Source organism: Gracilinanus agilis, chromosome 2 (genome assembly GCF_016433145.1).
Source record: "Gracilinanus agilis isolate LMUSP501 chromosome 2, AgileGrace, whole genome shotgun sequence".
NCBI lineage: Eukaryota > Metazoa > Chordata > Mammalia > Didelphimorphia > Didelphidae > Gracilinanus > Gracilinanus agilis.
The window spans coordinates 584,591,036-584,606,451 of record NC_058131.1 but is presented as its reverse complement, the minus strand read 5'-3'; the positions used below and the strand labels follow the sequence as shown (position 1 = coordinate 584,606,451).

At 38.4% G+C, this 15,416-nt stretch overlaps 2 protein-coding genes across 2 annotated transcripts in view; one reads left to right on the top strand and one right to left on the bottom strand.

Annotated features, from left to right (window-relative positions):
- The window catches only part of LRRK1 (leucine rich repeat kinase 1), a 150,113-nt gene that overhangs the window by 113,783 nt on the left and 20,914 nt on the right, over positions 1 to 15,416 (top strand). Inside the window, exons 23-26 of the mRNA XM_044665409.1 lie at positions 133 to 382; positions 4,862 to 5,028; positions 11,370 to 11,567; positions 13,336 to 13,613. Of these exons, the coding sequence (XP_044521344.1) occupies positions 133 to 382; positions 4,862 to 5,028; positions 11,370 to 11,567; positions 13,336 to 13,613 (893 nt within the window). The remainder of the gene's footprint in view (positions 1 to 132; positions 383 to 4,861; positions 5,029 to 11,369; positions 11,568 to 13,335; positions 13,614 to 15,416) is intronic.
- On the bottom strand, positions 8,701 to 9,580 carry LOC123238076 (proteasome activator complex subunit 1-like). The gene has a single exon (XM_044665410.1). The coding sequence runs from the start codon at positions 9,562 to 9,564 to the stop codon at positions 8,818 to 8,820; it is 747 nt and encodes a 248-aa protein (XP_044521345.1). The 5' UTR covers positions 9,565 to 9,580; the 3' UTR covers positions 8,701 to 8,817.

The following is a 15,416-nucleotide window of genomic DNA, read 5'->3' as shown; positions in this document are numbered from 1 at the left end:
TTGTATTGTGCAACTGTGGTTACTGATATTTTAAAAAGAAACTATGAGGAACAGACTTCTGTGATAAAATGTCCAGCCAGTGGATAACCCTAAATACCACTTCTTTGTAAACCAAATTCTGTTCCTTTTCAGCCCTTACAGCTACTGAGAGTGATGGTACCTTGCTCATGGAGCAGTATGTCCCATGCCCCGTCTGTGAGTCTTCAAGAACTCAACAAAATGACTTGAATGAGAAAGTAGAAGATGTGCAATACTTTGATATGGAGGACTGTGTCCTGACTGCAATCGAGCAAGACTTTATTACATGTCCCAGTCATTCAGATATTCCTGTTCCTTTGCAAGAGCTGGTCCCAGAGTTATTTATGACTGATTTTCCTGCAAGGTAATGTAAACGGGCAGCATTTAGTCAGATCTGTTATCTATCTCCTTGGCAAATACTTTTACAAAGTGACCAATAAAGTAGATACCAATCTGACCCCTTTGCTAATGCTTAACCTGTATCACCTCTGGCCATGTCTTAACCAAATCAGATTATTCTAACAACACTGTAAATTATATTTTGCAGTAGTCATACTGGTAAGTTCTCTTGATCATCATTCAGTAAATTCTTCTTGAGCTTCTCAGCTTCTTGTTTGATTGCTTAAGTTCATGAGTTTTTAACTGGTGGCCAGATGTTCACAGAAAGTCTACCTCTAATATGGTCAACCTCTGAGATCAGAGGGCCACCAGGCTGACCAAAGAAGGGTCAACCATCTCAGGTCAGAAAAATGGAGCAAGTTCAAGGTTTAATCTTAATACACATTGAGATCAGACCCCTAATGGCCCTCCGTACCTTTAGCCCAGTGTCTCCTCCCTAAAAGGAAGCAAGTGATTTTTATTTTTTTTTTCATTGCTCAGAGAAGGAAAGCTACTGAAAAAGCAAGGGCAAAAATGATCACCTTTGAAAATCAAACCGTCAGTATGCTGGGTGTATTTTATTTTCTTTCTGATAAATAAGCTGAAACTGTATTTCTGCTGAGCTTGCTCTCAGGCCCAGTTTCTACGCTGCTGCTTGCTCAACAAACAGAAGATAAATTAGAATGGGTCTCCAGAAAATATTCGAGAATAGGAAAGGTTCCAAACAATCTGTTTTCATTTTCCTTTTATCAAACATCACTTTTATAACTGCTACCTCAAGACTGAATATTTCAGTTCCTTAAGTCTTTGAGGTAATTGTGTCTACTATTACCTTAAGATAATAATACTGGAAATAAGCTTTTGAAGACCACATAAAACATTTTGTCATATCATCCAGAAAGAAGTGGTCAATAAAAATGATCTCTTGATGACTTTGCCTTACTCATTAGTTTCTAGCAATTTTTGAATTGTGACATTCCTATTTGATTTCCCAATAACCCTTTGAAGCTTTCCCGGATCTCTCAGCTAAAGCTGATTCATTCTTCCTCAGATTTTTTTATGTCACTCTTATTGACTTCTAAGAACTTGTCTTATTCTAACATAAATCAGAATGTATACATCTGCGTCTCATTACCACTAAAGATTGTAATCCCCTTCAAGGTATGTACTGCACCTATTTTCTTTTTCATTTTGAATTGTAATAGTGCTTCATATTTTCTCACGTTTTTTGAAAATTTGACTACTTCTCTTCAGGGTCTGTCTCCATCACATGCAAGTAGTTAGGGGATATGCTTGGGTATTGCAAAAGGAAGTTAGGGGATATGCTTGAGTGTTGCAAAATCATGGTTCAAAAAATCCATGGTTCTAAGTTTTCCACTTAGAGAAGAATCCCAGGCTTTAGAGCAAGTCTTTTTTATAAGTCTTTTCAACTTACCAGATTTCACCATCAGTGGAATCAGCAAAGACATTTAGAAAATATGTTTTTTTTCAGGTTTCTGTTATTCATGGAATACTTCAAAAGGCCTCACAGATAAGAATGATTAAATTCTGAAATAGTAAATTGTAACGAGAAGCAAGGTGTTGTAGAATGAAATATTATGCCATACAATGTTTTTTTTTCCCTAAATTCATTTCTTTTAACCTTTACTTCCATCTTAGAATCAATACTGTGTATCATTTGCAAGGCAAAAAAGCATAGGCAGTAGGGATTAAGTGAATTGCCCAGGGTTACACAGCTAAAAAAAGTCTGAGACCAGATTTGATCCCAGAACCTCCCATCTCTAGACCTGGCTCTTAATCCACTGAGCCACATAACAACACCCTCCCTCCCAATTCATCTTTAATTGAATCACCATTGTTCTTTAAAAATTATCTGGCTTCCACATTTTGAGGTCTGATCTCAAACATTTTTAAATGGGCAAGAACTCATTTGGGGTAAACTTTCATTTCAATACTACAATTTTCTCATGCTTTGAATCTCATCTGAAAAAAACCCACCTTGCATGAAACTCAGTTTATCTAACATAACAGGAGGAGAAAAGCTGTCCCTGCTGGCTCAAGCCTAGTCCTGAGTCAATAACTTGGGTCAGTTCCATAGGGAAGCTTAGCTTTTCCAAAAATCAGGCAACTTTGGTTTGTGAGTTAGGCATCATAGATAAGAAAACAAATGTGAAACCTTTTTAAAAAACAAGTAAGCATATACTGCACTATGAATTGGACTTGAAATGAAGAGGATAAAGGGGAATTCAAATGGTTCTTTTTTCCCCAATTTGTTCTTATTGACAGTCCTTCCCTGATCCTCTACCCTCCCAGATGAAAGGAAGTCAAAATTACTTGAAAGGGAGTTTTTTAAAAGTCATAATGATATAAACAGAATTAATAAACCCAAAGGAGGTACTGTACCACATAAACTGGTTGAAAACTTTTTTAACGACACACCACCCTGGTGACTTTGATAATCCAGAGCTGTCAGCCCAGTGTTAAGGTTTGAAACCATGTGCCTCTAAGATGCTGGCATCCACCAAACCATCATGCCTGAAATTTGTCAAGCAACATTTTTCCGTGTGTGTGTGTGTGTGTGTGTGTGTGTGTGTGTGTGTGCGCTTTCCCCTCCCTATGTAAATCTCTGGGGATCTTTTCTCTGAGGGCACTTCCCAGGCTCTGTGGAGTCATCAGAGAAAACCACATTTCAAAAATCCTCAGTGTAAATTACTAACATTTCCATACCTCTGCCTGCTAGCTACATCAGACCCTTTAACAATCTGTATCTTTCTCCTCCAGGTAGTTATTAGTGAGCATTTGGGATAACAGCCCCAGCATGTCTGCCTGAGAATCTGAGTGAGGGAGGTAATTTGTTAGTTTTATTTGACCGATGCATAGTGTAGTTGAGCTATTTGAAGTCTGAGCAGCTGTAAGACCTGTCTCAGGAAAATAATGGAAAATGATGGATTGCAGCATAAGTAACTGCATTTTGGTTCAGTTGTATCAAGAAGGAAAAGTCAGAAATTAAAGCATGGCTTTTCCACAAATTGTACAATATTGGTTTGATGGTGAGGCAATCTGGAAAAGGCAGCAAATGTAAAACCTTTTAAAACATGTAGGCATATGCTATATTGTCAATGAGGCTTGAGGTAGGGAGGAAAAAGGATTTTAAATGGTTCTCTTTTCTACCTACCAACCTTCCAGAAGAAAGAAAGGGAGGAGAATGAATCAGTGTTGGGCAGGAAATTGGAAGAACTGAGGAGAGTATTCATGTCAACAGACATTTTTTTGTTATTCAGTCGTGTCTGACTTTTTGAAACCCCATTTGGGGTTTTCTTGGCATAGATACTGTGGTCGTTTGCCATTTTCTTCTCCAGCTCATCTTTCAGATGAGGAAACTAAGGTAAATAAGGTTAAGTGACTCCCTCAGAGTCACACGGCCAGTGTCTAAGGCTAGATTTGAACGCAGGAAGATGAGTCTTTCTGACTCAAAGCCTGGCACTCTATCTATCCACTGGGCCACCTAACTTCCACAACTAACAGTTATTAAAGTACTGAGTGCTAGGGATATAAAGACAAAGAATAAGAAAGGCAGCCCCTGCTCTCAAGGAGTTGACATTCTAATGTAAAATAATATATAAAAGAGAGCCTAAGGGAAGGACTTGGAGAAATGGTCCTGGCACTGGGAGCCTGGTGGCAGAGTCAGGAGAGTCAGAGTCCTCAGAATTCTTCTCCACTAAACTGAAGTAGAATGAAATTCTATACTGTTCCTCTACCCTTCTTCTACCCCATATATAACCTTAAGGATAGAACTTTACCATTTAAGAATGTCCCAAGGAAGGACCCAGCAAAAGAAGGACCAATTGTTTTTTCTTGATCACTTTGAATAACTCATGTGTAATGTCCATCATTCTGGAAGACTTCTTCCTGTCCCTGCTGGATGGATACTCATTAATCACCTAAAAGCTCTCTTTCCTAGAGCAGTGATGGGCAAACTTTTTAAAGAGGGGGGCCAAAGGAAAGGAAATGCTCATCTGTCAGTGTTTCTAAGGCAACTCTTTCCAATTTTCATTGTATTGTATCCTACTTATCATATTTGTCAGATTAGGAATAATGTTGTGTGGCTGGATAGAACATCTGGCCCGCGGACCTGGGCCGTAGTTTGACCATCACTGCCCTAGATGATCAGAATATAAGTTCGAGGACTGAAGTTCCTTGAGGGCAAGGCCTGTTGTGTCTCTGTCTTCATATCTTCCTTGTCTAGCAGAGTCTCTGACACGAATAATTAATTTTTAAATTTAACTCACTTGGCTCCATGAGATATCGGAGTTATGTCATTAAGCCATGGGCATAACACATCCAGTATACTTCACACTTTATGCAGGTTATCTTCCAAATATAGGGAGCGCTGAGGAGGCGCTACAGGGAAATGTTTAAAGTGTAATTCCTCCCAGACTAATCATTTGTGTTATGTTCATGGCAGGCTATTTCTGGAAAATAGCAAGTTAGAATGCAGTGAAAATGAAAACAATGTTCTGGGCCAAGGTGGAAGTGGAACCATTATATACCAGGCTCAGTACCACGGGAAACCAGTGGCCGTGAAGAGATTTCAGCTCAAAAAATTCAAGAACTTTGCAAATGCCACAGCAGGTAAACAGGGGTCTTGGTTCAGTATCCTTTTCTTTCAAGTATCTGTTCCCTTTAGGGAACAGTGTACACCCCAAATCATCTCCCTTCCTTAAAGCACTGCCTGCAGCTGTATAAATAGAGTCAAAAATGGGCAGGCTGTGTGTGTGAGTGTGTGTGTGTGTGTGTGTGTGTGTGTGTGTGTGTGTGTGTGTGTGTGAGAGAGAGAGAGACAGAGAGAGAGAGAGAGAGAGAGAGAGCGAGCGCACCCGCAAGAGCATGACGGTATGTAGGGGGAAGCTTTCTTCATACACAATGGATTTGAGACTGCTTGTAGGAATGGTAAATGTGCCATTAGATTGTGGCCTGGGGTTCTGTTGCTTAGCAACTGGATGTGGGATCCTGGACAATAAACACTAAAATGTTGAGGGAGTCTGAGTGTGACCCCCAGTTGACTGAATCACTGCGCTCACAGCAAGTTCATGTCTTTGTACCTCAGTTCCCTTCCCTGTAGATCTAAGTTTAAGAGCTTGGTCTGAAGTTGGACTGACCTAGTCAATAGGATTTTCAAAACAAATGTGAATATTTCATTCTGAAGGTTTGAATTATTTACCTCTTTCTCAGCCAACACTTACATAGAGAAGACAAGAGGGTATAAAAAATTCTAAGGTGAGAAAACCTCAGCACTTGCTCTGAAACATATTCTTAGATAGTTGCCCAGGGCCCTGAGAAGTTAATGAATCAGAAGTGGGAAGTAGAACCCAGAGTCTTCCCCTTTCCCCATCCTCTGCTTCAAGACCATCTTCTATACCACCCAGATTAAAGAGACACAGCAGCCTAGGGAAAGAAGCAATCTCTGATTTCTCCCCAGCTGAATATGGAACAATAAGTAGGTTAGTCATTGAATGTTAGCCTTGGGCTGAACCTTTAGAGATCATATAAATTTGACTTCTTTTACAGATGAGGAAACTGAGGCCACAGATGAGAAATGACTTACTCTAGGTCACAAATCTGAGTTTAGAGCCTTTTAAAACTATAGAATTTAGCCAGATTCCTTGATGCTGTTTGAAGAATCTGCAGAACCAAAGGTTTTAGCTCTTTAGCCCTAGTCTGACCACAGACTGATGTCATAAATGTCACAGATCTGAGCTTAGGTATGGGAAAAGAGTATAGATTCTCTCTTTGAATACAAATAATATTCTCACCCACAGGAAATTTGCATTTAAATGGCATTCTTCAAATGGAAATTTTTACTTCACACCCCAGGGATGTCTTACTATTTAGGATCCAGTGGGAGGAATATAGCCCTCAGAGAAGTATTTCTATTTCCATTTTAAGAGTATGATTTCTCATCTCTTATATCTCCCAAGTCAGCTTATGTCATCTTTACAGGGCTGATTTTCATTAATTATCTCTGCCAGAATTTTGTACATATAGGAATTAGCTCACTGAGGGAATCTGTTCAAAGTTTTTAACTTTTAGTCTGAATTCATAGCTGACCACTAATCATAGAAAATGATTGCCAAGGAATACAAAGTAGTGGACAGTGGACAGTCCATAGAAAATAATAAAAATAGTAGTTGTCCCTATTGTTAAGTGTAGTCAACAGAAGGTCTGGGAAGAAGTTGAACTATGCCTTAGCCTTCAGCCAATCAGTCAAGGACAGTAGTGCTATATATCAGGCACCATGCTAGGAAAAGGGCATTTGAAGATAAGAAAAGAAACAATCTCTCTTTTTAAGGAGTTTACATTCTACTGGGGAAATGTGACTCAAAATCAGAGCAGACATATTCCTTGATGCTGTTTGAAGAATCCTCAGAGCCAAAGGTTTTTCAGCTCTTTAACCTTAGTCTAAAAATCTTACCACAGTCTGATGTCACAAAATGTTATTCTTACAGAAGACAGTGAATATTTACTGGAAAGGTCAAATTGCAGATCTGAATGATATTTCACATAACTTCTTTTGAGACAAATCTGAAGTTTAGGCTCCTATTTCTCAAGTGTATCAATCAAAAATGCTTTCTCTATTACTTTCTTATAACTAATTTCTCATCACTTCAGGGACAGATATTTGTGAAAAAAATACAGGATTCTATTTTATCTGTATAATGTCCCAGGCCTCTAGCCACACTGGAGGATATTTATTATATGTGGGTTTTCCCCCTGTTAAATCAGTCATCAAAATATAAAATCCCTTAATTCATAAGACCATCAGTTATTTTATTTTATTTGTTTAATTTTTTATAAAGTTATTTTATCAATTATATAAAATAATAGATTTCTACAGAAGTTTTCTGAAGTTACATGATCTGAATTGTCTCCCTCCCATCCCTCCCCCTTCCTGGAGTTGGCAAGCAACTCAATCTGTATTATACATGTGTTATCATGCAGAACACATTTCCATATTGTTCATTTTTATAAGAGAATAATTATATAAAACCAAAACCCCCAAAATAAAACTGTAGTTAAACTAATGTGAAAGATAATATGCTTTGATCTGTATTCCAACTCCAACAGTTCTTTCTCTAGAGGTGGATGGTATTCTTTGTGCTAAGTCCCTCAGAATTCTCCCAGATCATTGTATTGCTGAGAGTAGCTAAGTCTTTCATATTTGATCATTCCACAATATTGCTGTTACTGTGTATGATGTTCTCCTGGTTCTACTTATTTCATTCTGCATCATCTCATGTAGTTCTTTTCAGCTTTGTCTGAAATCATCTTGTTCATCATTTCTCGCAGCACAATAGTTTTCCATCACCATCATATACCACAACTTGTTCAGTCATTCCCCAATTGATGGACATCACCTCAATTTCCAATTCTTTGCCACCACAAAAAGAGCAGCTATCAATATTTTTGTCCGAGTAGATCCTTTCTTCTTTTTGAGATCATAGGTTTAAAGCTGAAAAGAGCCTTAGAGACTCACCCTTCATTGTTTCAGTTGAGGAAACCGAAACCCGGACATATTAACTAGACTTGACCAACTTTACAGAAATAATTGGCAAGTCCAAGATTCAAATCAAGCACAAACCTATTGCCACTAGAGAAGCTTTGTAGGATTGTTTAATTAATTAGTTTGTTACATTAGCTCTTTTAGAATAAGGCTTATAATAGGAAATTTTCTTAAGCACTTTAAAAGTTGCAAAATGTTTTATAGACATTATTTGATTCTATAACTACCCCAAAAGAGATAGGGAAGGTAGTATTGTTCCTCTCTTACAGATGAGAAAACTCAGAGTCCTGGGAGGTTAAGTAATCTGTCAGTGCTGATCTCAAGTCACTCAGTTTCTCCAAGTCTTTCCACTCTACCAGTCTGTCTCTCAGTGTAATACTTAACATCTTGCCTTTTACTTTAGTGGGGGCTCAATAAGTGTTGAGAAAAGGTGAATGAATTTATGAATGTCCTTAGATTCACAACCTGAAAAAAAAGAAAGGAATAAAAGAGAGTCAGTGCCTTAGAAGCAACAGTAAGGAAAAAACAAAACCGCCAAGTTAATTTTCTATGTAATACCATTTAGTATCATCATATTGATAACCTGCAATTGCTAAAACTACACAAAATATCAAAAATAGGTTTAAATTTAATTGTAGGCCTCTAAGCCATTAGTCTTCAAATCTTTTTTTTTTTTTTTTTTTTTTTTTTTTTTTTTAGTGGTATGGCAAAATGTATTGGTGCCTAGAAGGCAAGTCATGGATAAGATGGGAAGTTCTAGATGGGAGCTGGACTGTGGCAAGACAAATAATCCTAATGAAAGGGTGGAATCTTATGCTATGTCCTTCATATTGATGGAGAGGGGAGGCAGGCTCTGTTTTTCAGTAGATCATTCCCTTTGTATCTCCCCTGGGCTTCTTGATCTTCTCAAAATTCTTCAGGATGATGTCATATAACACAGCATAAGTATTTCGGATCTCCGTGACCATCAGTCTTGTCTCTCCATATTGTGCTTCATCCAGTTCATGAACCAGCTGTCGGTAGTCACCCACATGTGGCTGCTTTGCTGCTTTAGCCACTGCATCACCCCTTTCTGAGAAATATTTTGAGATCTGGGTGTGGAAGCCATCCAGCTTAGTTCGGAGTGTAGTCATCAGCTCAAGTACCTTCTCCTGAACAGCTACTCCAAAGTTGTTTCCATCCTCAATTTGGGGAACCTGAAGCTGCAGCCACATGGAGACCAGGTTAAGCTGTTCCTTGACATCTTTGATTTCAGGCTTCAACTGTGCCAGAAGGGCCATGATCTTCTCATTGCAGCTTACAGGCCCACAAGGAGGACCTTTATCTTCATCTTCTTCTTTTTTCTTTCCATCCTTATCCTTCTCCTCTTCCTTCTGACATTCTTCCTTCTCTTTTTCTTTAGCTGGGTCAGGTACTGGGATATCCAGAGGGGCCTTTAAGAGACTGAAATTAGCCTCATTCAGAGATGGGTCCTTCAAGAAGTCATCCAGCTCTGAAATCTTCTTGGGGAAATAGCTTCCGAGTAGGATCTCCGCCTGAGAGCATAACTCCTTTCGGAACAAGTCGACCTTGGCTTGGGCTTCGGGTTTGACGCTGAGGGTGGCCATAGAGGAGGGGCTAAGGGGCCAGACCGAGCAGCGAGGCAGGAGTAAGGGGGAAGGGCAGTCTTCAAATCTTTTTGATTATATAACCCATCTTTTTTTTTTAATTGCACATTCCCCACTATTATTTATAATTTACTTGTTTGTAAATTACCTGTATAAACTGATAGTTATTGAGTCATTTCAGGCTTCTCTTTCTAACTCCATTTGAGGTTTTGTTGGCAAAAATACCTGTGGTTTTCCATTTCCTCCTCCAGCTTATTTGACAGATAAGCAAACTGAGGCAAATAGGATTAAGTGACTTAGCCCAAGTCACACAACTAGTAAGTGCCTGAGGCTGGATTTGAACTTCTTAACTCCAGGCCTGGTGCTCTGTCTACTATGTTACCATAATCTACTGTAGTAACAAGTATGAACATTGTAACACTTATACAAAAATAGAAATGAAAAAGGATGAGATAAAGAGGAAATAATATTTGATTCTGGAGTTAATAGGCAGTCACTGGAGTTTATTGAATGAGGCAGTGGCATTGCCAGATCTACTTTTCAGGAAAATCACTTTGGTAGCCCTGTAGAATGTGAATTGGAAAAAGAGGAGAAACCAATCAGGAGGCTATTGCAATAGATCACTGAGAGGTAATATGACTGAAGTAGGCAGGTGGCTCTGTTACTAGAGAAGGGGACTCATGCAAGAGATTTTTATGGAGTCGGAGTCATAAAATGGGAAGGAAGGAAGAATGGGGAGCCAAGGATAATGCTGAGGTTATGAATGAGAGACAGACTGACAATTCAGAGAGAAGACGGTAAATATCTAGGAGAAGAGTAAAGCCAAAAGTATCAAATGCTACAGGGAAGTCAAGAAAACTTAAAATTGAGGAATGAATATCCTCTTTGGTAATGAAGAGGTGACTGATAACTTTGAAGAAAGCAATGTTAGTTTAACAAATGAGGAGTCAAGGAGATGAGGACCTGAGAGAGACAGCAAGAGTGGGGATGTCAAAAATAGACATTCTGGAAAAAGTATAGGTTTAGGGAGAAGGGCAGGGCAATTGCAACCCATCCATGTCAGCGAATCTTGTGCTTCTCTTTCCCAGTGACAAATAAAAAATGTGTGTATGAAAGGAGTGGGCATTACTCACTGGCCACTGTCCCAAATGCAGAACCAGCTGTTGCAATGATCCAGAAGATAGGATATGGAGATTGTAAGAGTGGGAATGGCCAAGAGAAATTGAACTGTTCAGATGCTATGGGTATCTGGATTGTTTTAACTATTCTGAGGGGCCAAAACCAGGTGCAATAGTGGGAAGAGGGTAACTTTGGGAGGAAACAATGAGAGAATGTCGAAGGCATGGTGTAGTTGTGTTGGCAATAAGTCCACATGGGCTAAGGATACGGAGTAGGAGGTGACCCATCTTCTCACAGTCTTATTAATTTGGTCACTACCATTTAAGGTCAAGCTACAAACCCCTTAAAGTCATCCCTCAGTAAAATTTTGGAAAACGCTGTGCTAAACCATTATTTCAGAAGGAGCCCAACCTTTCTCTCTGTTGTACGCAAAAATAACCAAATGCCCAAGAGAGAGGGACTCCTGTCTTTGTAGGGATCCCAGTAGGACCACATTTTTTTGGAAAGCATATACAATTTAGGTTAAGTCCCAGCATGCAGGACTGGAGCCAATGTAAGCATCACTTATTTTGAACAATATCGTTATTTATATGGTTATTGGACTCTCGTGGATATTTTTGGCATTTTGGTACTGTTTTCTTGTCCTTTGCTTAACTAAAAGCAGGCTTTCACCTTGTCTGTGTCAGATACCATGCTGAAGCATCTACGAGCCATGGATGCCATGAAGAATTTTTCAGAATTCCGGCAAGAAGCCAGCATGCTCCATTCCTTACAACATCCGTGTATTGTTTCCTTGATTGGGATTAGCATTCATCCTCTTTGCTTTGCCTTAGAACTCGCCCCCTTGGGTAGTCTTACCACTGTGCTTTCTGAAAAGTCCAAAGGTAACATCCAAGAGTCTCTTTTCCTTCAGTACAATGTGTGTAAAAATTTGATCACCTTTTTTTTTTTAAACCCTTACCTTCCATCTTGGAGTCAATACTGTGTTTTGGCTTCAAGGCAGAAGAGTGGTAAGGGTAGGCAATGGGGGTCAAGTGACTTGTCCAGGGTCACCCAGCTGGGAAGTGTCTGAGGCCAGATTTGAACCTAGGACCTCCCGTCTCTAGGCCTGGTTCTCAATCCACTGAGCTACCCACCTGCCCCCTATTTGTTTGCTTTTGCTCTGCCAAGTATCTTCACCTTTATAAGAAACACACTATGACTTGGAGAGGGAAGCACTAAAATATTCAGTCAGGCCAGTGAGAATCAGGCAGTGTTTCTCTTCCATGGCCATAGGCTGCATCTTTAACCTAGCAAAAAACATTACTCTAATAAGAGGGAACAGGAAAGAGAGAAAGTAAGCCCCTCACTACTACAGAAAAGTCCCAGATGGGATGACATCCTCTAGTTATAAAAAGCTAAGAGTCCTATGGACTAAAATAGGCATCAAGACATAGGTAGGAACCAGACACAGGTAGGTGGGAATTGAACTAAGATCTCTCTCTCTCTCTCTCTCTCTCTCTCTCTCTCTCTCTCTCTCTCTCTCTCTCTATCTATCTATCTATCTATCTATCTATCTATCTATCTATCTCATTCTTTCTTTCTCTATCTCATTCTCATTCTATTACCCCCTCTCTCTCTGTTTCTTTGTAATATGAAGTAAACATAACTAAGAAGATACTTCATTCATTTAAAGTAGGCTTAGTAGGTTTATTTTTTAGTTAGTGATTTTGTTAGTGGTTAATTATAACCATAAAATCACTAGTCCATCCTAAGAAACAGGGAACTCTAAACTTTAAACTAGCTGAGAAAGTGTTCTTTGTATTTTGCAGTGTAGAAAGTAGCATGCAAATTGATTTTTCACCTAAAGCTGTCTTGATGAAAATCCATAAACATACCAACAGAATGTTTACAGTATGGCAAGATACAGCCTTTGAGGTTGGCTAATCTGTAGAAATTTTGACTTATTGATATTATAGAGGTATCACATCTCATAAATGAAATGCTAATAACCAAAAAATTCAGTGCTAAGTAATATTTCATCAAAATGATTTGGCATCTTCTAGCTTGTGGGACATTGAAATAAGATATTTGGGAAGACGCTTAAAAGGTAGTTATATCAGTAAGTCAGCAAGGATTTATTAAATGCCTATTCTAGGAGTCTGGGGATACAAAGGCAAAAATCAAACAGTCTGTCCTCAAGGAGTTTACATTCTATTAGGGAAGACACCATGTATACCTAAAGCTATATAGAAAATACCCACAAAATAAATACAAGGCTTTTTGGATGGGGAGGGTGCTAATAGTTGCAGAGGAATGGCTTCATGTAGAAGAAAATCACTTTTCAAGGATTTCAAGAATTCTAAGAGTAAACTAGGGATTCTGAGAGGTAAGGTAGGAGTACATTCCAGGGATGGATGGCAGCTGGAGATGGCACAGACATGGGAGAGCACATGTGAAGAACAAAGATGGTCAGTTTGACTGGACTTCAGAATGCAGGAAATGGAGTAATGATGGAAAGAGAGGTTGAGGTCAAGTGGCAAAGGGCTTTAAATACCAAATAAAGGAGTCAGTATTATTTCATTAGTAATCTATAAATGACTAGAGTGGGTGAGGGGTGGGCAAAGAGATATTTGCTATAATGAATTTGACTTTTTTCCTTTCTTTGGAAAGGTTCTTCCTTTATGCCCCTGGGGCACATGCTTACACAGAAAATAGCCTATCAGATTGTCTCAGGCCTGGCCTACCTTCATAAGAAGAACATCATATTCTGTGACCTAAAATCGGACAACATTTTAGTTTGGTCCCTTGATGTCAAAGAACACATCAATATCAAACTCTCTGATTACGGAATCTCTCGGCAGTCATTTCATGAAGGAGCTCTTGGAGTAGAGGGGACCCCTGGCTACCAGGCCCCCGAGATCAGGCCCCGAATTGTATATGATGAAAAGGTAACTGACGCTGTTCCAAAGCAAACCTTTATTTTATAAATCAGTGGAAAGAGTCTGGTGTCCATTCTTCTTTTGGGAATTTCAACATTCCTATCTGTGAAAGGCTTTATTTAATTCTAGTCCAGAATTGACTGGACAGTTCTGAAGAGCTGAGGTTTTATTTATGCAAACTCATATAGTAAAAAGTACATAGGACTTTGGGTCAGAAGACCTGGGTTCAGATTCCAAGTCTGTCATTAGTGATAGGACCCTGGGTACAAATCATACAGGCTTCCCTGGTTGTGGGTTCTACAACCATAAAATGAGAATAATAATATCCTTACATTACTTTTTTTTTGACATGGTATTTATGGATAAATGCACTTTGTAGACCTTAAAATGCTATAGAAATTTTTATTTTTGTTCTCGATATTGACAATCCATGAATATGTAACTATTGGTTTTATATATGCATATGTAATTTATAATAATTATTGCCATCTACATAATTAAATAATATAGATCACATTATTCGTCTATTATTTATTAATTACATTATTTATATTTGTCAATAATAAAGCAATTTGACTTTAGAAGTATTTTTAGAAATTGCCCAAATTTCCCTGTATGTTTTTTATTTTCCCTTTTCAATCTTAATAGATTATCATCAGGGAGTATTAGGTAATATTTTATCATGCCAAAATGAAAGTTTGAATGTTTTGTTTTGTTTTTTATTTTTCCCACAATCTATCCTGTAGCTTTCTGGTAACAAAAAGATTGAGTTAGCTACAGCAGCTATAAATGCCTTGAAGATAAGAAGGCTCAAACAATTAGACTTTGATTTGGCAAATGATAGCCTCTACTCTTTCAGGAAATTCTTGTGTATTAACCACCTGTGAAGTAGCTCTCCTAAGCCAAGAAGATTGAGGAGAGAGAATTCCAAGGGAAACAAAGCTTAAGTTCAGGCAGTTAGCCATCAGCTCACATGCAGGCCAGCTTCAGTCTTTGATTATAGTTAAATATTTATCTTCCCTCTTGGCTTCTTTCACCCTAAACAGGGAAACGGCCAAATCGATTTGGATACGTGTTTGCCAGTTTCATTTTACAGAGACACAAGACAACTAGAAATTATCTTGGGATGCACAGAAAAGGGCAAAAACATAGCCTTTGTAACTTTCCTAAATCTTCTTATGTAGTAATTTATTATTCAGCATAAAAATAGCACTTTGCAGTTTTGGTCACAGTGACAGCTTATTATTTTGTGACCCTAGATGGGTCACTGGCTAATTGTGCAATGAATAAGAAAAATAGTTTTCCTGAATACTTATATACCAGACAATAAATCTGTGATTTCAAAAGACCTTTCTTGGTCTGAAATTCTAGGTTTCTGTGAAATTGCCCAAGATAGGATAAGTCAATGCAGAAAAGACTTTAAGAATAGAAACTGAAATGTGAAATTCTAAGTAGCCATATAGGTTCATCTTATTTTAAAATAGATGACTTTTAAAGAAGGGGAACATTTGTAAGAAAATTCTCTATTCTTCCTCATCCATTTTTAGTACAACAGTGGCTTTCACAGATGTGGGGATCCCTCCATATTACACCCCATATCCATCTCCTTGACGAAGATGCCATTTCTTAACCACTTGTTATAAGATTGTCCAATAGCAACTAAATTATACATAAATATTATAATGTTTTGATGATGCCTGTTATTTATAAGGCTCCTTGTACCATTTGTGACAGATAACAATTTTTAAGTAAAAAGAGTTTGCGTGCTCAATTGTAAGTAGTTTTAAAGCAAAGACTGTGTCTTTTGTTCCT

Excerpts from the sequence above, each read along its gene's own strand:
- LOC123238076 (XM_044665410.1), bottom strand. The coding sequence starts at position 9,564 with ATGGCCACCCTCAGCGTCAAACCCGAAGCCCAAGCCAAGGTCGACTTG.